The 22,113-nt window shown below is 48.0% G+C and overlaps 2 protein-coding genes across 2 annotated transcripts; one reads left to right on the top strand and one right to left on the bottom strand.

The window, feature by feature from the left end:
• Window positions 1-13,161: 13,161 nt before the first annotated feature.
• PpBr36_11038 (uncharacterized protein) lies at window positions 13,162-14,158 on the bottom strand (the record flags this gene model as incomplete). The annotated part of the gene is made up of 2 exons (XM_029898143.1): window positions 13,162-13,168; window positions 13,248-14,158. The coding sequence occupies 2 exons, from the start codon at window positions 14,156-14,158 to the stop codon at window positions 13,162-13,164; spliced, it is 918 nt and encodes a 305-aa protein (XP_029743542.1).
• A 2,998-nt stretch (window positions 14,159-17,156) lies between these two features.
• Window positions 17,157-18,422, top strand: PpBr36_11039 (uncharacterized protein; the record flags this gene model as incomplete). The annotated part of the gene is made up of 1 exon (XM_029898144.1): window positions 17,157-18,422. One exon carries the CDS (start codon window positions 17,157-17,159, stop codon window positions 18,420-18,422), a length of 1,266 nt encoding a protein of 421 aa, XP_029743541.1.
• Between the last annotated feature and the right edge of the window lie 3,691 nt (window positions 18,423-22,113).

Below are 22,113 nucleotides of genomic sequence, written 5' to 3' on the forward strand. Positions count from 1 at the left end.
TCAAAACGGGGTTTCCATCGCCTGCGCCTGTTCGCCCACGCAGTTAGATTCCGCACAAACGGTCCAAATCTGGTCTTTGGCGATCTTTTTTGTGATAGCCGCCTTTTTCCCTCTTTTGGTCGATGTTGGTGCTGTGCAAAAGTAACAATATGATAATGCTGCGTTGGGTTGCACCTCCGGTTCCTAATTCGGCACCTTTGCAGGGAGCACCTTCCGTAAAACCTGGTAAATGTACGGGCCCCACTATCCTTCGGTTAATAATCTCGGTTCGGCCTTTCGGCCCTGTATTCCAGGCGCACAAACACCAACTGCGCATTTGAAAAGTGGCAAACTCGAGGATCGCAGCGTCCTTTTGCTGGACCCGGGGTTTTGGTTCTTATCACCACCTTGGCAAAGCTCCATCCCTGGTTTTCCTTGCGACGGAGTAGCATTTCGACGGATACAGTGGCGCCAAAACCCCACTACTCTGAGGCCTGTTGCTAATATTTCTTTTTCCTTCCAATCGCATTAACTTTGTCGGCATCACCGTTCGACTTTTTGTTACTTCTCATCACCAACTTCATCACAATCCCGAGGCTCTGGTTCAAATTACCAAAATCACCGTCATTAATGTCGCGACAGTTCAACCTCATCACAGCGACAAAAAAGGTCCAAGGCTGTGGGTTCAGCACTTGCGACGCCATCCTGCCTAGTGTTGCTTGTCACATCGCCAATATCTCGCTGTCCTTATTTTGGTCACATACATACGCGGGACTTGGCATTACATCGTCAAAATGCCTCACTTATCACCTGGACAATGTTGCAATGTGAAGCCCCCGCATGCCGCTAACGGTAAAATCCTGGGGCTGCTGTCCTTTAGCACTTGGTATGCAGGCCCATCCTTGAATCTGTCCTACGGGGTGCATTGGAGGTCGGTCTAGGTATTTGAGAACTTTTTATGCTTACTAACTCCGCGCGCGCCGACCGCTGAAATGCCTGTGCTCACAACATGGCTCCTCGTCATGGGGGAACTATGGGAAACAATACATACGTACTTTGGAGTTGTGGGACTTATGCAGCCCTAATTATCTGTAAGGGTCCAAGAATCATGTTACTCACCCCATCAAACCATCCCCTGGCCAAGTCAGATTCGCTCGGTCTTCCAGTCCATTGCTATCTGTTTTACCGAGGAGGTGACGGCTGCGAATGCCCAACATTCCAAGCAAGGTTCAAGGATTCCAGCCGTGTTGTAAGACATTACCCTTACTGTCCATGTCCGTCTTCGTGTGGACCGTTGAAAACGGCTCCGCGAAATCATTTTCGGATCCCAGATCGCCATACAATCTAACATCGACCAACAATTCCACTGCGTCCCCTTCCTCCCATCTTGGTGACCACTTTCATCCTACCCCGGCTCCTTTTGTTGCAAGATTTGTCCAATAGACCGAAAAAATTCATAAAATATTAACAGACCTCGAGCTTATATCGTAAAGCTGTGGCTATATTTTTATTTTGTTTCTGTGTTGAGATATGTTGGTGCAAAAGTAGTGAGTTTTTGGGTAAATGCTAATATTTGGAGGATTTGGCGGTTCGCGTTTCTCTTTACCCCACTTGCCCCCTGATCATTCACATTTCAAGCGGACCCGGTGGGGTACTCCGCCTAAAATTAAACCCCACTGGGTGGAGTCGTATCCTCTCCAAACAGCATCAACAGCACCAACAACGCCAAAAGCAACGATCCCAGGGACGAAATACCATCCAAAGGGTTGTACTGCGACTGTTTACATCATCATTGGAAAAACATAGCTCCAAAGGTCCTTTTCGCGGCTTTTCGCAGCAAATTCGTTGCCATATATCATGCTACCCTTTGCCGCTCGATCACCATGGTAAATTCTGTAAAATGATCAAATGTAATTTGGCTAAATCTCTTTGAATAAAATATTTGCCAACTCGGATCTTTTGCGAATTGTTACAAGCATCGTTTCAGTTCACTCAATTTTGCCAACAATCGGTTTTATGCAGCACTCAGGTGATATAGAACCTAATTCCCAGGGCACGGACTTTATTGGCAGCAATTTCGCCACCCTACAAGGTGCTTCGCGCCGACTTCTAGCGAAAAAGCATGAACATGAACACTGCCGGAGGCCACGCGGGCTCCGACAGCAGCAATGGTTACAACTGCTATGCAGGCGTGTATTACAGACAGACCATGTCAACGCAACATGACAACACGAACCCGTACACACTTCCAGACGTGCAACCACAGCAGCACCAAATTCAATTTTGCGTAGGACATCCGCAATTGGCTTCGCTCGATACCAGTTCAATCTGGCCTAGCGGCGCGAAAAGTCCCAGTTTCCCGTCCAATCAGAGCACCCCAATCGCACCAACCGTAGCCACGCCAATTGCAACGCGGCCAATCGGAGGACGCAATACGTTGAAGCCACAACCACGGGTCAAGATATCGAACAAGCTGAAACGAGAGATTTGTAATTTTCACAGCGAAAAAAGGAGTTTGAAGCAGGCCGAAATAGCGACCCGGTTCAAAGTAGACAGAAGGCAAGTGTTTACCAATGTTCTGTTTGGTACTGCGCTGTTTCAAGCACAGTTCAAGATCAAAGTACGCTTTTGTTCCATGCTCCTTAGCAAATCTGCTAACTTGGCCAAAAACCTCTAGCACCATCTCCAAGATTCTATCCGAAAAAGATAAGATCTTGGCTGTAGATGATCTTTTGGAGCTTTCCGAGGCTGATATTGAGGAGAAACTAATTTACTGGATCAACCAACGCCCTTCCGTTGTTTCTGCTGAACAAATTCGAGAAAAGATCAGGCAAATTTGCGAGGATAACCCGGAAATTTCGAAGCAGCTTGCAAAACGAGTCCTATCCTTGAACTGGATGAAAGCTTTCAGACGAAAACATCGTTCCGGCATCCCTTGTTTCCAGACCTTCAAGCCATACGTCCCTCAACGTAAAACATCGCCAGCATCGCCGCAAAACTACTTGCGGGATTCGCCAGCTGCCTCGACTCAAGATGACAACCGGATTTGCAAAAGCAATAGCTTTCCCGAAAATGATTCGTGTAAGAAAATCAAAAACCGGATTCTCGTTCAATTACTAACTTAAGCATCTAGTTTCGCCATTTATGAGTACCCCGATGAGCACCGCCTCACCAGTATCCTGTCTAGCTATTTCCGACGGCGGATCTGTATCCATCCAAAACAGATTAGAGCCATCAAAACGCCTCGACTTCGACGACTTCGACCGCAAACAAACCCAGGCGCCACACCACACAGCCAATCAGCGTTGTGGACCAAAAGGGCTGAGTTCCGGCTTTTATCAGGTGCCGCCAGCAGATTCACCAGGCCCACAGCTACCGCCTACCAGCTCCTTTGTTATATCGCCCGAGCCACCACAAAGTTGGACCAACCACCACAACGTGCTTCAATCATCAGACTCTTGTTCCTATGCCTTCGATTCTGGTGGCTCAGAACATGGTCGACCAACCAAGGAAAACGCGCAGAGAGCCGTGGAAACATTATTAATCTATATAAATAACGGGGCAGGTGATGTGGGTGACTTCCTTGCAGTTCTTAACTTGAGAGAGAGGCTTGGCTTGCATAAGAACGGGGATTTTACGATGTAACTAGAAGCGGAACTGTGTTGATATTGGTGCATAACTGGATTTCATAAATTGTAGCCCGCAATAATCTTTTGCAACAGCGCTTCCTATTTGGTTTTCTCCACTCAGGTGTGGCCTGTGCTCTCTGCTCCGCACTTTTTCAGATCTTCTAGTAACTTAGTGGTACAACCTGATCCATTCCGCGGCAGTAGTTTGAAACGCTCGCCCGCAAGTTTTCGATAAAACCAAAAGCTCCTGCACTTGAAACTGCAATCCCGCCTGACTGACCTGAATTTGCCGCTTCTCTTCCTCCGTATTAAATCTAGTTCGTTCTTCGATCTCTAACCTTGTTTTGAGATCTTCGACCTCTGCGCAAAGCTTTTCGTTTTCCTTACTAAGATCCTCGATCATGGCTGTAAAACTCTTGCCAGTGGGCAAAAGCTGCAAACAAATAAGGAAGGAAAAGATCAGTTCCCATCGCGACCGGCTTGCAAGGGAGACATACCGTAGTAGATGATTGAAAAAGTGGGGTCGCATCTTGAGCTGGCACAGCTTCAAACCTTTTTCCCACTGCATAAGACAACAACTGATAAATCCCGGTCGATTGGTCGCTTAGATTTTTCGCAAATATGGACCTGAAGGTATCTTCTTCACCAAGCATAAACTTCCATCGGTAGGAGTCATTTTTCCCTGGGTTAAGACGTATATCGCTTGGCTGGACGATAATCCTCAGCTTCTCGTCTGCAATCTGTTCGTGCGTGCGCGAACGCATCAGAACGGGCGGGGAGAAGAAGAAAACCCACTTATATGATCAGAGAGTTTTTTGCGGCAATTTTCTCTTGCCTCCCTTCTGTTCTTGTTCCCTGCCGACATTTTCAATTTGGCTCCTCAGGTGGCCGAGCGACACAAATCACCCAAAAGACTACGCTATCCATGTTCAATTTAATGGAGAATTGGCTGGTTGGTCCCTGATCTGGCCTTTCGTCAGGCCCGTATTTGGGCTTCTGATTGGGCCCAAATTTGGGCCACCTGTGGTAATCGATCACCTGGGTTCCACTTTTGGCTGGTAAAATCGACAGCAACAACTCCGCGTCACGTTGGTGGCAGAGCCCTGTCCGGCTGCAGTCAAAACAAAACGGGCAAGCGTCTTTGTTTGGATCTCAAACCGTACACCGGCTTAGCCCTAGCAGGTATTATAGCATGATTCCTCGATTTCGAACAAATAAATACCTAACTTATAACGGTATTTGCAAAATGTAAACCGACCGGCCATAGGGTTCTCAGGTCTACCCATAGCGGCAGTGCAGGAACCGTGATTCGTAGTGTGGTAGCTCTGCTTGATAATGCTTATGATATCATCGTCGTTTTGGACTAAGCGGCCCGGGAACTTTTCTTCCGTATCGACGAGAAACTGTTGCATCGTGGTCGTCTGCCAAAACTGTCGCACTCTTTTATAACCAGCCAATGCAACCTCTATATCGGCCTGCTCGGAAAGGAATTGGGGATCGAGTTTAGGATGAACAAACGTGTCGTTAGAAACGATGGTCACGGAACCTTTCGAAAGTGGCGAGGCCAATGCCACCGCCAAGGTTGCATAGTTGTACCCGTCGTTCGGGGATCCCCCACGGGAATCGTTGTTCCAGCCCAAATATCCATTGAGGGAAATATATTCCAGTTCGGGCCAATCCTCAGGATAGCCACTCAACCTTGTCCGTGAGGCCTCCGTAAAGTTTGAGCGCATTTCCGTCGGGACCTTTTCCCACGCAATTATATCGGACGCAGGGTTGGTGTACATTCCAGCCGCGTTGTTTTTGAATTCGGTGGCTTGTTGCGCGGCGAATTTGGGATTCTCAAAAAGCGACGACATCGTTGGAGCGTTGACGCGATAAGACGGACCGAAATATACATGGTCTTGCATACCCTGGCCAACGCCGGGACGATCTGCAAGGACGGGAATGTTTAATCTTTGCAAAGTATCCGCTGGCCCAACCCCGGACACCATAAGCAGCTGCGGCGTTCCTATAAAGCCTGCTGACAATATAATCTCCTTGCGGGCAGACAGGATGTACTGGACACCCTGCGTGTCAACCATGAGGCCCGTGGCCTTTTTGTCCTCATCAAAAAGGACCCTCTTGGCCATAGTAGATGGGTAGGCGATAAAGTTCTCATGTTCCATGGCCAGTCGCATGAACGATGTTTCGGACGACTCTCTCAGCATGGTGGTTGCGTTAATGTTATACATGCTATAGGCTTGGCCCATGGTCGAGCCGTCCCGCATCAAATGGCCGCTTTGGAATCCGGGAATGACGGGAAACCCGAGTTCCACGAGTCCTTTCACCACCCACGTACCGAAGGCTTGGACGTAGTGTGAGAAGGTCAGAGACAAAGGCCCTTGACCGTCCCCTAGCACGGTAGGATCATAATCGACACTGCCGTTTTTGAATCTTCGGCTCGTGTCGGGGGGTGTGAACTTGAGACTCTTCTCAAAGTAGGGCAGGAGACTTTCAAACTCGTAACTCTCGTCACCGACCAGGTCTGCCCACATTTTGTAGGACTGAACACTGCCGCGCTGGTAGACCATGAAGTTTCTGGCCGTTGAACCCCCGAAGCATTTCCCACGCGGGTACAGGATCGACTTTCCGTCCGTGGCCTGATAAATAAAGGTTAGGACGGGTGTCTTGCAAAGGACCGTGACAAGACTTACAATCTGAGGCTCAGTAATAAATCCCCAGTCGACCTGTTTACTTCATGGTCAGCATTTACAATCAATGGCAACTTTTATAAAACCTGTTTCGATAGCATCGTCGTCTCGTTTCGATAATGGCAAAGCTTTCGAACATGAATAACGAAATATTCGTTACCGGCCGGTGCAGCCATACGTTGGGAAATACACTCACCATCGGCTGCCAATCGTGGACACCTTTGCTCGCGAATATGCTAGTAAATGCCGGAACCTCGCTCATATTGCTGTTCCCAATCTCATAAAAGCTGCCGGCTTCGACGACCGCCACCGTTCCTTTCTGCTGTTGCGCAAGACGGGCGGCTACGGCAAGACCGGCGTTGCCACCTCCGACAACAACCTACGGCTACATGTCAGTCGTAGTTTTCTTCCAAGCACGAACAGACGTACGTAGTCAAATGTCGCATTGTCACCCGGGATGCCGAAAGAAGTTCCGAACGTTGTGCGCTTTCGCAGGAGCTCAGGCCTTGGCGGCGTGTTCTTCGTAGGACTACTTTCGGATGGATAAAAGAGGTAGGAGAAAGCGAGGGAAAATGTCGTCCATCGCATGGTAGGCAACGAACGACAAACGATGAGTTAAGGATCCCTGAAGTCTCGTTCAATGCGGAATAAAATGCAATTAGATTGTCGTGCGATTCAAGGGCGTCAAGCGATAGGGACTGCGGTATAAAAGGATAAAACCAGAAAATGCAAAATATGTTTTTGAGGGTTACAATTTTCAATTAAATGGGGTGACAAGGTGGAACTAACTCCACAAACGGGACATCGTCAGAGGACAATTTCTGGTCCATGACAACGGAACCCGGGTAGAAGTCGTCACGGTGCTACAAGGCACCGGAACAGCAATCCTGTTTTCCGTACCGCTGTTTCAGGGTGACTTCCAGAAACTCCGGACCGAAAATGGGATGCTGGAGAAGCATTCTGTTTTCCAAGTCTAGGGTTTCGCAGATCCCCAATGCAGGTAATAGACAGGGTGCAACAGTGATAGCTTATAAAAGAGACCCTCGCTGCGCTGCTTGATACTTGTTTGCAGGCACGATACGCCGGGTAGTTTATTTTGTATCAGATCCCATGTCTGAACAGAAGAAGCTTGCAGTTTTCGGGAACCTGCCACAAGAAATTTTCGACACGATTACAAATTTACCTCCTATATCTCGCATTCATTTAAAGAAAGGATTGGCACAGGTTGGGATCAATGCGAATCTTCACCCAGAGCAAGAAAAAGCAATGCAAGTTTGGAACAAAATTTTCAAAGACGATGAATGGCTCAATACGGTGATGAACCAAACGTACACACATGTTTCGCCACCTATCCCGGTTCTGATAGGCTACGACATTCTCAAGCTTTACAAAGGCAGCGACGAGCGAGTGTATCTCTTACTTACCGCAAACGATTGGGGCGGCGATATTCAATATGCCCCGGATATTCGCCATTCGCTTAGACCACATGAATATGACAAGGAATCGCACGAAGTTAGCATTGAAGGCACCAAGATAACAATCGCTTTGGAGCGTTATAATATCAGGAAGAGCTGAAACTGAAAGAGCCTCAAAAGCTATTTCATTTGACAGGCAAATCCAAGGATAAACCAGAGACCGCTGCTTTGTATTACAATGAGGACGTACCTGTTCGAATCGGTGAAGATGAGATAGGTGGAATTAAGGACAACGATCGGCTGCTAGTTCAGGATCTGTCGACGATCATGTCCAAGTTCAGGGATGGCAAGCCGGTTATGAGATATATACAAAAAAATGGGGGTACGCCTCCCAGTCGTATGATTCCGATGCGTAAGCCAACTTTGGTAAAAAACGAAAACACAAAGGTGGAGCGTGTGTTTTGGAACATTGTTGCGTCATAGCATTGCTGCTCTTTGTCATTGGACCATTGTTTTCCTTTTTAACCCTCAACACCACTTAGACTATATCTTTTGGATAGCACCGTACCTTTGCGTTATTGTTGGTATATTTCCTTATTTATATGACATTTCCTGAGTGGTTCCAAGCTACGGACCTGTCCCATCTTTGCTTTTGAATATCGCTTCCGGCGGAGCGAATACCTTTGCGCTTTAGGAGAGCTAGCTACAGTATCAGGTAACACTATGAAACGCCTACAAATATTATCTCGAGCCTGCCATCTACCGATGCTCTGTTATTTTAATGAATTTTACCCCTCCCGCTATATGTGTTATCGAGTTCCTTTCTCACAATGGCAAGCAACCTTGAATTGGCGACTATGTGGCTGAGTCTAGGACTTGGACGCAGCTTTTCTGACTGGATCTTACCGCTCGCTTTGTAAAGCAAGCAATAGGCCCGACCGACGTTTTCAATCGTCTCTTCGAAAGGCAGAGTGAAAAACAATGGTGTGGCCACGTCATTTTCTGATTTGTGTATGTTTGCTACAGTTTTCGAACGAACTGCTAGTTTGACGGACCGAAGAGTGTTTCCCATGGCAGTTGGATATTTCTGTCTAAAGAAGGGCTGTATCAGATACCTGGTTTCAAATCAATAAATGAGATCTCTTGTCTGTAAATGAGCAGGCTGAACTATTGAAAATTGAAGGTCGAGAAAAATCAAATAGGAATACTGAAAAGCGTTGTTTTATTAGAGCTTATATGGCAAGGCCGAAATATCCACCTGGCTGACATATTCCCAATTTGGAATCTGAATTGTCCAAAAACCCGTCTGGGGCTTTGGTAAAGTCTGCTGGTTTCTCCGTACCTGTTCCTTCTCTTTTTTTCTTCGAAGAAAAAATGAAAAATAAAAGAAAGAATGTATGACCAAGCTTTCTATCTGCCTGCAAAGCCTCGCGATGTGTTAATTTACTCGAGGGAATATCTGCACGACAGTGTTTTTGACCTTTGTGGTATCGTGCGATTGAAAAAGCTTTTCGATAAGGGTTGTAGTGCAGAAAACGTACACTCCAAATTGAACGAAAAACAACATGGTAAGGTATTAGACCCTAGCGTTACGTTTACCCACCCGAAACTAGGCTTTTTCAGCGCTGATCTTTGGTACCTTCCAAAGTTCACATAATGGTCTACTTAACTATCTTTGGCTTCGGCTTACGCTTCAGGGCCAAAATTCTGTCTAAACAGGAATAAATTCCTCAAACTGACCATCGACGGGCGAAAAGTTGGCAGCTTAATCACTTTTATTTTTCCCCTGTTCGGCGTCCGGTTGATTTAACCTACCAATGCCACGGCTTAAACGGGGCGCTGGTCAAAGCCCAAAACTTGCCTACCAAGAAACTGTTTGACGAAACTTTGTCCCACTTACTTTGTGCTCAATCGCGCTCCCACCGATGATTTAGACAAAACGCTACTGTTAAATTTGTTGATAACAGTTCGGGGAAATACTTCTGTGACGCCTTCGCAGCCACCGGAACACAATAAAACCCATTGTTGCTTGGGTGCTTTGCCGTATAGATACTACGGCGCTGATTCATTGCATGCCCCTTGATCGTAAAAACGCATAGGGAAGCTGGATATTTTGTTTTAGACATAAATGTCGCGATAAGACTGCTGGATGCAATATAGCTGTACTGCTGCCTTTGTAGACTCTGCTTTTTATAGAGAACATGAGAGCACCTTATCAGGAAAGAAAAACAGTAAGATTACAAATGAGAATAAAAGTTGGGAGATCGAACGGGTCCGAATATCCATCTACGCCGGGGGATAAAGGTATAAATAATCAATGCCCGCATGAATCTCGGCTCGATAATGTCCAATCTTGACAACTCTTCACCGAATCAAACACACTGTTACGGCCATTTTGATCGCAATACACGTTGCCACCAGTCGCGGTTGTCAGCATAACAATTATGCGTGTCTTTACATCGCTATTCAGCCGAAAAAGAAACAGTCGAGAGAGAAAAAGGAAGGCAAAAGACCGAATTTCTGCGCCGTTCAACTTTCAACATCTGAAACATTTAGAAAAGAAAGACGTGCCAGGTTTGGAAAGGGTGAGAAAAGATGTCATAACTCAGGCGCTCCATTGCGCACACCACTGCCATCAGGTGGCTCGTTAATTATAAGCTAGATTCGTCAGCTAAACAGCCTTTTTATATGAGCAGTCTTCACACCTCGCGGAAAACATTGAGGGTATGGCAGCGCCTTCAGCCGTTATAACGACCGGGATAGCATCAGTGACGTCCACTGGGTCCAGGGAAGCCGTCGCGACACCCACCCCCTGCCCACCGACGGAGGCAAAAGCAGCTCTACCACCGTTAATGCCATATTTATCTGACGGGGAGCCTACCACCACTATAGGGGCAAATTCACGGGATTATAACATAATGCTACAGGCTTTGAAGGAAGCTGCCCCGCCGCAATTTGGGGGAGGTTGCCTCCCAAAAGATTTTGCTTTGAAAGAGGATACAACCTCTAGGTTTCCCCTAGCAGGTAAAGCTTTGCTGCGACCATTCAGTATGGATTTAGAGACGTTTGGACAATTGGATGGTTCACAGCCTGTGGCTCGCTACCCAGTTGTTCCTCAAAATACCGGGTCATTTGGCAATTTGGACAAAAGCAGCTGGGCGGACGACGTCGACTACATCTATAAACATGGAACAAAGGCCAATTGCAATTACCCATGGTACCGTCCATCCTTCGACGAGCCCCTACAAGCCTTGATGGCCTGAGCGAAAGATGTCTGTGTAAAAGGGTCGCCTTAGATTTAGCTATGATGAGAAAAAGGTCAGCTGTGGATTTTGTGTAATTTAAAGACTAGCAAGGGCAGGAGCTGTGAAGGTATATTGGCCTCACATACTACATGCTGATGCGGGATTGCTAAACATATTGCAAATAGTTGCTGGATGGCAAGTGCGCACGTCGTGCGCAGAACTGCATAACGCAAAATTTATATTGTTCGAAAGTTATAGTTTTTTTTCGTTTCCAAGATTCAAAACCAAAATTGGAGTAAACAAAACATATCACTGCTAGTCCCGGTAGATGAGGACTACGAGGAGTAAAAATTTTATACCAGAAATACGATTTTCAAACCACGTTACAAAGCAGACGTTTATAAAGTGTACCCAAGGGCCACGATCAAGCTAAAATTTGGCCTCAGAAAGCCTCTGCGAAAACGTGTACAGCACTGCTTATAACTGCCCCAAACAGTGCACAACATATGCATCCTATCAGAAGCTCGAACACGTCACCATTTTCAATTTCGATCCATGGCGGCAACTCATCGAACTTGGACCGGACCATAAAAAGTGTCAAGGTGGGGATTATGTACGGAACGCAAAGCAGTAGTCCAATAAGCAGCCTCAGTATGAAAACAATGGGCTTCGGTGAAAATAAAATCTCCTTCGACTTTTTGAGCCAGGCAAAACGGCCATAAGCCGACATAACGACAAAAAAAGTAGCGATACCAGTTAGCACTACGCCGGCTATGAGGGTATGGCGGAAATATGGCGTTGTGATTTGCGTAAGAGTAGCGTCGACATTTTCAATGTCTTGAAAGTGCTGTTTCAACACTTTCACAATTTCCGGCTCGATGAAAGTAAAAAGGTCAAAAGGCAGGGCGTCAAATAAGTTTTTGTCACCGATTTGGATACAAAACTCTCCGGTCCCCAGGGAGCAGTTTTTGGGAACTAGTTCCGAAATAAGCTGGGGCGCTTGGCTGATGACTTTGGGTATATCCTTGATAATCTCTGGGACCGATGTAGCAACTGCTCCTGCTGCACTCTGGAGATTGTTCAAGATGCTGGAAACACGAGCTCCGGGTCTTATGCCGTCTAAAAGACCTTCTTGCTGCGGGAAACGCCGTTCCAGCGCATCGAGTTTTAAGATTTGCGTGACATCAAACTTTTGAATTTAGCAGCTTGAAAACGCCAAGGAATTAAGTGACTTTACTTACTTGCAAGGTGACTATGCCGGACTTTACAGTATCCTCGTTCAAAAGCGCATATGCGCTCAGTGTTAAGGTGCAAACGGAGGAAAGAACTACAGAGGCGAAAGCGGAATGCGCGAGAATCTTCCATTTAAACATGGCGACGGTGAGTTGCGGTCCTCTTGTGACGAGGGTCAAATCTATGTTGGGTCCAATAGAATTTATACGAACCATGTGGCTTCGTTGCAGTTCAGTTTTGGACCAATTCTAGTCCTTGTGGAGGCCGAGCCTCATGCATCCGTAAAACAGGCCTAGGAGACTAAATCCTGGCAGATTGTCCCACTTTGAGTAATAGCTTATATGATCGCTGTTGAACGACAGTTGCCAACCAAAACCCAGCGGGGAATGTCTCGCAATTCACTTCATTCAGCCTTGAGGCCTATTCGCGCTATGGATTCTTTTTCTGTTTTTGCCCATCTCGGCTTTCGTACCTGTCCAGCTTCGGAAGATTCGGCAATCCCGTCCGAGTTTTTCAGTCCCGAAATCCAAGTGCTGTCGACCATTACCATGCGATCACCTTTCCCAAGCAGAACAATTTTGTCGGTTTTCTGGCGCCCCATTTGCATGTAGCAAGGTTTGCTAGCGAGCAACAGAGAAACTGCGCATTGACGGGCATCGATGGTTAGACATAATATGAAAAGCTCCAACCGTTTTCTTTTTCACTTGTTTCTCGTTTGGGCAGTGCTGCTTTGTTCATCTTTTTCTCTTAAGTCCAAAATAGGTATTTTTCATGAATTCTGTGCATTGTTGCCTCTCAGACCAGGGAAGTGTTTTACCATCTCTGTCGCCTTCATCTCGCATAGGCATTTCTGTTCGCTAGACTACTCGGCACGCTTTTCAATGTGGTCGTCTAGCCCAGGCAACCATGACCGGCACGTAAAGTCGGCCCTCTCCAAGTGTTTTTCTAACTTTACCAACGTATGAATTTACAGACTTCTGCTCCCACTGTAGGCCTTTGGTGAATGGGAGTTTGGATATTCCGTCGAGACCTAAAGAAAGGTTTTGAACACACCTATCGCCCATCATCCTCAGCCTTTCGCGATCTGAGCTCTGGCATTCGTTCGCCATCCAGCTTCCGAACGGCCATCTGTATTTTTTGATCTCGATATCGACAAAACCGATTTGCCTCAATGCTTTCTCGAGCTTCTCTTCCGCATATGTGCAGTCGACCCCGAGAGCTATCGTTCCTGACATGGCATAATGCGACCATTTTACCGGGAGCAGCGAATGGTCTAGGCATTCCGGAGGCAAGTCTGAACGGATTCCTGTACAGAATCTTTGCCGTTTGGTGGGTCGATCCATTGATTCGACGAGTTGGCTCTCGCCAGTCGCAGTCTTATCAGCCTCTGCTGCCTTTACACCAGGAGACGAATTTCCTTTTGAATCGCCAATCAGGCCAGAAGGTTCGGCATGAGTGACATGCTCCGTGAACTGCCCTACTTTGAATGCAGCCTCGGCTGCTGGGGCAGTTCTGTCTGGATTCTGGGGCAGCTCTGCCAGCGGCGGTTGGGCTGTGTGATTTTCCAAACAATGCTTTCGCCGGTTTCCACACTCGGCTCGCAACTTGCTATCAACACCATAGCTTGGCGTCAAGTGCGATTGGTCCATCTGATGTAGCGATAGATTAAGTCCCGAATTCGAATCACTGGCTACGCGTTTGGCAGCCACCGGTTGTTTGTTGATATCATGTGCGTATCCACGGGGCCTTTGGGTAGCGTTCGAGCTTGGTTTGAATACAGGATGAGAGGTCGTAGTTTTAAGCGGCTGGTTGACCGGCACATGGTGGCTTGGTCCGACGGGAGGTTGTGAACCAACGGTAAAAGGTAGCGGGACTGGAGTGTTACGCCTAGGTCCATGGTTGTGAGACTTGACAGGTTCGACGGCATTGGTCTGCCCCTGTGTGATGGAAGGAACCAAAGACATGTTGACAGGTGCAAAAGAACAAGAGGGATTGTAATCTGAAGCTGGGAAAGAAGATTGATGGGACTGCTGTTCGAACTTTTGGGATTGACTGGCACGGAGATGGGACTATTTATACTTGGGCCGAGGAAACACTGGACGGACACGCCGTGGCCGATGCCGCCCCGCATCGACCGAATTGGTTCTCCACCCAGATTAAGCCAATTTGCTGACGGGCAGAATTCCAATAGTTTACTGAATTTTTATGACGAAACCGACAAAACAAATTAAAGAAAAGCAGCAGCAGCACTTGTGAAGCGATTTGACAGCTCTGCTCTCGGTTTAAAAGTACTATTTATGCCACTCTTGAACGGAACCCCATTAAAACTGGCATACCTAAATGTAAAGTCTACGGTATATTCTAGATTTCTTATCTCGTTTTACCGCCAAAAGGCAAGGCAATCCACGGCAACAGGTGACGGACTGACCTTTCGGACTTTATTGGAAATTCAGTTCGGTGGAAAGAGTTGAACTGGGACCAGGGCTAATAACTACTTTCGCCGCAAAGGGAATATTCACCAGGAGGTCGGCAACGAAAAGAACGACGAATGCGGCCTGCAATTGCCGGTCGGGGTCAGCGAGGCGCAGCCCTTCTTGGCAGAAGCTCAATCGACTTACAAAATATAACCAAAAAGGCATGCTGATAGCCTTCATAAGCAGAGGCAATGCTATGGCGACAACCAATAGCGCTAGGATTCGGAAGATGAGATGGACCATCAGAATTGTCTTGGTTTGGTTGGTGGTGGAGCTTTGTGCGAAGCGCATAAACAAAAGCGCACCCGCCTCGGCTAGGCGGTGAATAAAACACCCTACATAAAGTGCAGCTTGACTAGCGATTAGGCTCACAGTTATTAGGCCTTGGCAGCTAACTACGAATGCAATGCCAATGGAATAAATGCCGAACAAGTAGACTGGTGCTTTGGGGTATATGTCACGAAAGCGATCCCAAAGAGACAAGGCTGCAATATAGGGGCGATTCTATTCGAAGATCTAAAGGTAAGTGTAAAGAAGAAAGGCACGCAGTGCCAATCGCGTACACGCGCCTAAGCGAGCAAATAACAAACTCACCCTGGCGCCTTGTCACGTGAGGTGGAGCTAGTCACGGTTGGCAGTCGCCCAGGCACGCCACTCCGTAACACCACTCATCATCATAGTGCCGGCAGATGGGGCGAAACGCAGATGGGGCGAAAGATGGATGTCCCAGCTTTTTTCGTGGGACTGAGATCGAAGGGTGATTGATTGATTGCAAACTCAGGACGGAGTTACTTCATTTACAAGTACTGGTCAGTTTTGTCTCGCTTGAACATTCTTTTTCGTTATTATTACTTTGACCCGCTTTTTGAGTGACCAGTACTTTAACGCTAAGTTCCTTGGGGCTAGTGGAGAAAACCGATTGATTTGGGCTCCAACCTGTCGCAGCTTTGGGAGCCCCTGGTACGTTACGGGGCCTAGCCGATCTGCAATGATAGGCGGGGGAAACCAGGTTCCCCTGCTGAAGTGGAAAACGGGTTTAATAACGCCTTTCTTAGACTAGGCTAGGATATTTGCACTGCGGGGTTCTGGGGCGACCGTTCTGCTAAGCGTTTGGATTGGTCAGCGGAAGCAATCGGCCCCAAGGTGCATTAACTCTGTACGCTGAGAGAGCGGATCCCTCCGGAGGTTATCCGGTTCTGGAAATAGGTCCGCCATCTCCGCACTTTCCTAGCATAAATCCCCTCGTATTGACTTGGCACTTTCTTAGAATCTGGACGTAAGCCAACCTCCCACCAGCGCCAAGGCTACCGGATGCATGCTCGCCCCCCGGTGATGCAACCCAACGCAAAATGTCGATAAGACAGCCAGGTTTTACCCGGTCAACCACATCGGTTTTCCGCCTCGTCTGCCTCAATGAGACGCGGTTCTATTAGAATCGCAGGGCTTCGGTCACACTGAAATTTACCAACAGCACAAGGGTGAACTGGCGTAAGCGGAGTTTGTAAGGCTCTACGTTTTGTCCTGGATGTTTGCCCGTTTTCGCTAGATAGCCGGATATTGACTTTGACCAATGCTTGAGACGATTGCACGGGTTTCATGGAACGAAAATTGCCGGACTACGGAATCACTGTCATACTAGTGTAGAACAAAGTCGAGAAAATTATTTCTATAAGTCGATCTGAGAGGCTATATAACGTTCCTGGAGACTGAAGTCTTTGAGTCTTCAGGAACAGCATTCATGGCGGAGACGCCAGACATCCTGCCGAAACACACAGCCTTCCACCTCATATGGTCGCGAACCCGCAAGATCCATGAAGGACCGAGGCGATCTAGTCCAGGCTGTAGCATCATCAATGGGGTCTGACGTGAAAGGAGCTGATAGAATTTACAGAGATTTACCGACAAGGCCGTGACGAGTTCCGGGACAACAAGCTGGGCTGCAAGGAACGATCAGCAGACTTGGCGAACATTTTGCATCCCTCGCAATTGTACTTCGGGTTCCTGGACATCTTCTTCCAGAGTTTCAAGCTAGCGCTCTACCAAGGTTACCAAGGTTGCAAGCACTTGAGTAAGCTGCAGGCGAGGACGCCGTACAGGTGGTGTGGTTACATTGGGCGTCACCATTCTAAGTTAATTCAATTTGAGAATTTTCTCAATCCTTCTCGACTACAACAAGCTGCGGGAAGCAAAGTGAACCAAGCTACATAGGTGCTAGATCATCTTGATTCATTCCACTTCAGCGTCAAGGGGCAGTGGAACACACACCCTGCCATAGCAAGGAAAGTCTCACGGGCAGAGGCTCGAGGTATGGAGGTCGGAAAGAGCCGATGTATGCGCCGTTGTACAGGTTCTCGGGGGCTCATTTTGGCGGGACACTCAGTGTAATTTCAAAAAGGCCAACAAAGCCAAGCTCAGTCAAACTTTAAAATGCTCCAGTCGAGATTGCACCTGATTTGTTCCCGTTTTTCTTTCTGGCAACTCGCCCAGCATGCTACCAAATACACAGCTTCAATCTGTTGCGGCTTTTACGCCGCAGCCTTCCTCCATGACTATCGTTCTCGGGTCCAGGATCAAACCGTGGCTTGCAGAATCATTGAGACGCATCAGACCCAATGAACCGCTCAATAGCGTTGCTGAGCATCAAACATGTCTTAGCAAAGTTTTATCATCGCCAAACACCATCTGGATCCTGGCATCCCTGATGCGAGAAGGCCCAAAAGACTCGGATCCCGGGTTTTATCTTGTCAATATCGAGGCAAATGTTGTTCTTGTCGATCTCCCATGCGATGGAGTTATATTCAAGCTGACTTCGAACACAACAGACGCCCTGATCGAGTACTATCAGGACGTCTATTGTGTTGACGCCGAGGAGAAAGAACAGCACAAGAGCCTACGCAAGGATTTTATCGAAGCTATCAACCGTTACACTTTCCGTATGCCTGCTGCTGTACTTGATGGGCTGGAAAAGGATGGTGCTAGCGAGCCACTTTGTGGGCAAAGCCAAAATGTCAAAACCAAGATTTTGAATCTTATGGAACGCCTGTCACCCTCGCCCTCTAAAGAGGTCGAGCCCATTTTGGAGTCGCCCTCGCTGTCCACAGCCGCGTCTTCCGCTGATTCATATTCAAAGCCTCCCATCTACAAGGGGGTTGGCTGGCCACCTGATTTGGATCCAACTCAAGCCCTCTCCCGATCCCAATTCAACTGGGACCCTTTTTCGATATCCTTCTACGGAATCCCACCAATCTCCGCCTTCCCACCAATACCAAGTCAGCCGGCTTCTGCCGCTTCTAACTTCGGTCATATTCCAACTGCCCCGAAATACGAATCGGCTCCAGATTCGACGCATCTGGATCAGACGCCAAGAGGAGTACGCGAATCTCCTCATTATTCTCGTCTATCTGCAGCTCCGACATGCAATCCGGGAGGCCAAGCTTGGCTAGAAGATCGTTTTGCTGAGGCTACTGGCCATGATGGTTCCGTCAGAGACAGATTTGCTGGAGATCATCACATATCCGGTCGCCAATCGGGCATGTCCGTTCATAGTCATAGCGGGAGCTTCAGCAGCCATAATAGCAACGGCGTTGACGGCTTCTCCGGTGGAGGGATTTCTGGAGCCATCGGGAATCAGAGGACCTCGGTGTACGGAGACCAGGCACTCAGCCTGCAGTCAGTTATGCCATCGAGGCAGAGCGAAGGCCGCACGTCGCGTGAACTGGTGTACAAGAGACACCGACGCCCGCCTGAGATGTGAGGTGGATCGGATTGCTTGGGTTACTTGCCCACTCGCGCACCTGCGCCGCAAAAAGCCTCGCACCGCGAATGTTCGCGTTAGGCGTCCGCTCAAGATCTTACCCAGGTGTATTGGCCATGTTTACAAGCAACATCCTGCGTTTGGAAATCGTACCGGGATTATAGAATTAGCTAATTGACAATGTTACCTAATTCTGCTTTCAACCACCTTGATGATGAAAACGATGATTCGTAAAGATTCAAAGAGAAGTCTATCCAGGTTTATGTTTCCGGTGTCTGTATTGGCCTTACCAAGATTTTTTTGGCTTGAGTTATATGGCCTAAACACTTCGAATAAATGGCATCAAAGCGGATACCTCACAGTACGAATTATTTTCCAGTACAAATAACAATCAACTTTATTAAAATCTAAAGCCACAACCTGTATTAAAGCCACACAAACCCAGTTAGAAAAACACGTGATCCCCCCACCCCCAATCCAACACGTGGAACGACAAACAAAGCCCAAAGCGAAAAGCGAAAAATTTTCGACTCGCAGGCAGTTTGTCGATTTGTCGTTACCACCACCACCATTTTGTGGCTGAAATTTTGTAATAAATAATGCTTTGTACCGATCAACGCAAAACACTGTGGAAGGCTCCGCTTTGAGGCCATTTATTCGAAGTGTTTAGGCCATATAACTCAAGCCATTTTTTTCGGTTGGCAACGCTGTCCCCATGGTGGGGCAAACACCAGCGCCTCACCCACACGCAGTTTGACTATGTGCGAAAAAAACTCGGCAGGTGGGTCGATATGAGCCGGGCCACTAGAAGCGCCGCGAAGCCTGATAGGAACAATGCCGTCGCCATCGTCCTCCCCGCCGCCGCAGCCGCCGGAAAACGTCTTTTCATGGATCAGTGATGACGAGCTAACACCCGCCAGGTGCTGCTTAAGCACCCGCAGCCACGCGGGGGACGTAAAGCGGTGCACTATTGTTACAGAGCACAGGTCCAGCAGGTTAGGCGAGATATTGGGTTCCTGCGTCGAGATAAATATCCTGCAAGCCTGGTGGCGTTTGCAGCAGGCTTTCGGTCAGGTTGCGTGAGTCTGGCGATTCGGCGCCCTCGGTGCCGCCGCTCATGAATTTGTGGGCCTCGTCCAGGGCCACAACACGGCCGATTTTGCTTTCCTGCTCTAGGAAGAGGCTAAGGCAAATGTTGAAAAGTGAGCAGGCGGTTTGCGCCTCCACGCAGGGGCATGATAGGTCGACGATCGTCAACTTGCCAGCCTTGTTTTTCGAAATTGTGAGTAAGTGTTTCGGCCGTATGCCGATGGACAAAGAAAGTTTAATGAGCGTACCTCTGGTGTCCAATCCGTTCCTTGCTCGTTTTCCCGAGCCTTTATTCTTTTGACAGGAGTACCACTTTTTTTGTGGCCGAGTTAAACGCATAAACCTGCTTGCCAACCATAAAGCTCTCGAGAGTGTCGAGACGTTGCTTCAGCGGCGCGAGCTGGGTCTCGGTCATGCATTCCTTCTCGAGGCACCTTTTGAATTTTGCATACTGGAAGGGGGGAATGCATTCATCTGCGGTGTCGGACTGCTCCTGCTGCTCAATTCTCAAATCCCGCAGAATGCGCAGGATGACATGTAAATATAGTGGAATTCCCTTCGAATTGTTTACCGCCATCAATGACATCATACGTGTTGTATTGAGGTCGCGTTCGTTAAGTCGTAGAGGCTCAACTGCCACGTTTGGGATTTTCGAATACACCCTCTATTGAAACGCTAATCAGCTCTGACGGCTCGCCTGTCCAAAGTTTATATGATATGTTGGCCCACCTGGATCGTTCTAATGTTCGTAGGTGCACAAAGAATCCTGACTTTGACTTGCCGGTTGGATGCTAGATAGGCGGCCTCACAAGGCTCGCCTGCATTATTCGACAGGAAAGTATCATAATGGAAAAGGATTCCGGTGAGCGGCCGTGGCAAGACATTCGCGCACGACTGTATCAGGCAATTTTCGAGCAGGCAAGAGAGAGTGTGGCTCTTTCCGGACCCTTGACTACCACATATAAAGACGCTCGATGGTGCCGCAATGTTATAGAAAATGCGTGGGTCAGCAGGCGCCTCGGGCCCCCGGCCATCAGAGATAATACCTCCGAGCAGGCCATACTGTGTAAATGGAACCGACGCTGGCCCAGCCAGATCGGCCGCCCGTTTGCGCACATGCTCGGTGAGCAGAGGCACGACTTTAATCTCCGCTATCTCGTTGACCGCCGGGCTGGGTTGAAGAAGTTTCATCTGATCTGCCACTCCCGCTTCACTGTCCGCAGACGCGTTTTTGCTTTCGGTGGGTATTCGAGTGCGTACATTTTGGGACCGGGGTTTATGAACCCTTGATTGTTTCAGATGTTGCTCAAGAGCGTCGTTATCGTTGAAAGTCCGGCTACAAATCTGGCAGTTAGGCAACTGAATAGGTTTATGCGAATCTCGAATGTGCTGCTGCAGAGCGTCGTCAGTGCGGAAGTTCCGATCACACTGACTACATTTGACAGTCATGTTGACGGACCAGGAAAAAAGGAGGACCAATTTCGGTGCTACTTGTTTAAGCTGCTTGCCTGTGTAAAGTTGTTTCGGACTATGGTAAGATGCGAAACATAAAATGTAGGCGGCGTTGGACGCTTTGGTGTAACTTACCGGCATCTCATCAACAACAGATTATGGTCGGTCAATCTCCATTTCATTACGCCACGCATCACCATGTGACGTCGGACTCCGCATAGATAGTGTGCCCGGTGATGGAGGGCCTCCTGCATCGTGATGGACGCTGTTTGACTGGGGTAGGTATGAGTGGCCCAGAATGGCTCGGTTTATCTGAAGGGGTATATTGACGTACTGTGAGCACCTGAAGAATCGCATAAGCAAATCCAGTACGGCCAACTGTCCTCAACATCCCGCGAAGTGTGAGTTTTGTGCCGTACAAAATTCTGGGTGAAGGTCCTCTTGCATTCCGAATGCTAGTGTATAGTTAGATCACCCACTGCCAAGATTGGTTAAATTTAGTTAATACGAGGGTAGTGGGCCTCCCGCATGGCATTTGTCGTGCATTGGCGGCCAATCACATGCTCACAAAATAGCTGGCAGTGAAAGATCGTTCACAAATAGCCACTTTAGGTCGTTCATTTGGCTACCAGGTTCAAAAGGTACCAGGTTCAAAAGGAACCTTACAACAGTGTTCTTGATCTAAATGGTTGGGAAACAAAAATCCTCCGATGAACATGATCCGTGCGTCCATGCTGAAAATTTTATGCATGAGGAAATTTCTATTTACTAGCCACCATTCTGCAGGCTTGCTAGCCAAGCAACTTGGTATCATTTGGATTTCAGCAGCTACTCTAGTCGGCAATGCAACTTATCCCCAAGGCTTGTCTCTGGCCGATTAGCTCTTATATTGCCCAAAATCAGCCAAAAAATTCTGCGGTGAAACACGATGTTTGTACTCGGGCCGTCACAGAAGGATTGCGTTATCGATGTGACATACAGTTAGGAGCAAAACCATCTTTCGCGTCAACACATTAATTTTCTACATCTGCCCCATCATAGAGTGCCAATCCATACAGCACTAAAAACAGTAGCCGTATAATGGAGCCATGCAGGTCGATGTGATGCACGGAGATGAGTAGGTTGTGAGAATTTTCCGAATTGGTGCGTT

Source organism: Pyricularia pennisetigena, assembly GCF_004337985.1.
Source record: "Pyricularia pennisetigena strain Br36 chromosome Unknown Pyricularia_pennisetigena_Br36_Scf_12, whole genome shotgun sequence".
NCBI lineage: Eukaryota > Fungi > Ascomycota > Sordariomycetes > Magnaporthales > Pyriculariaceae > Pyricularia > Pyricularia pennisetigena.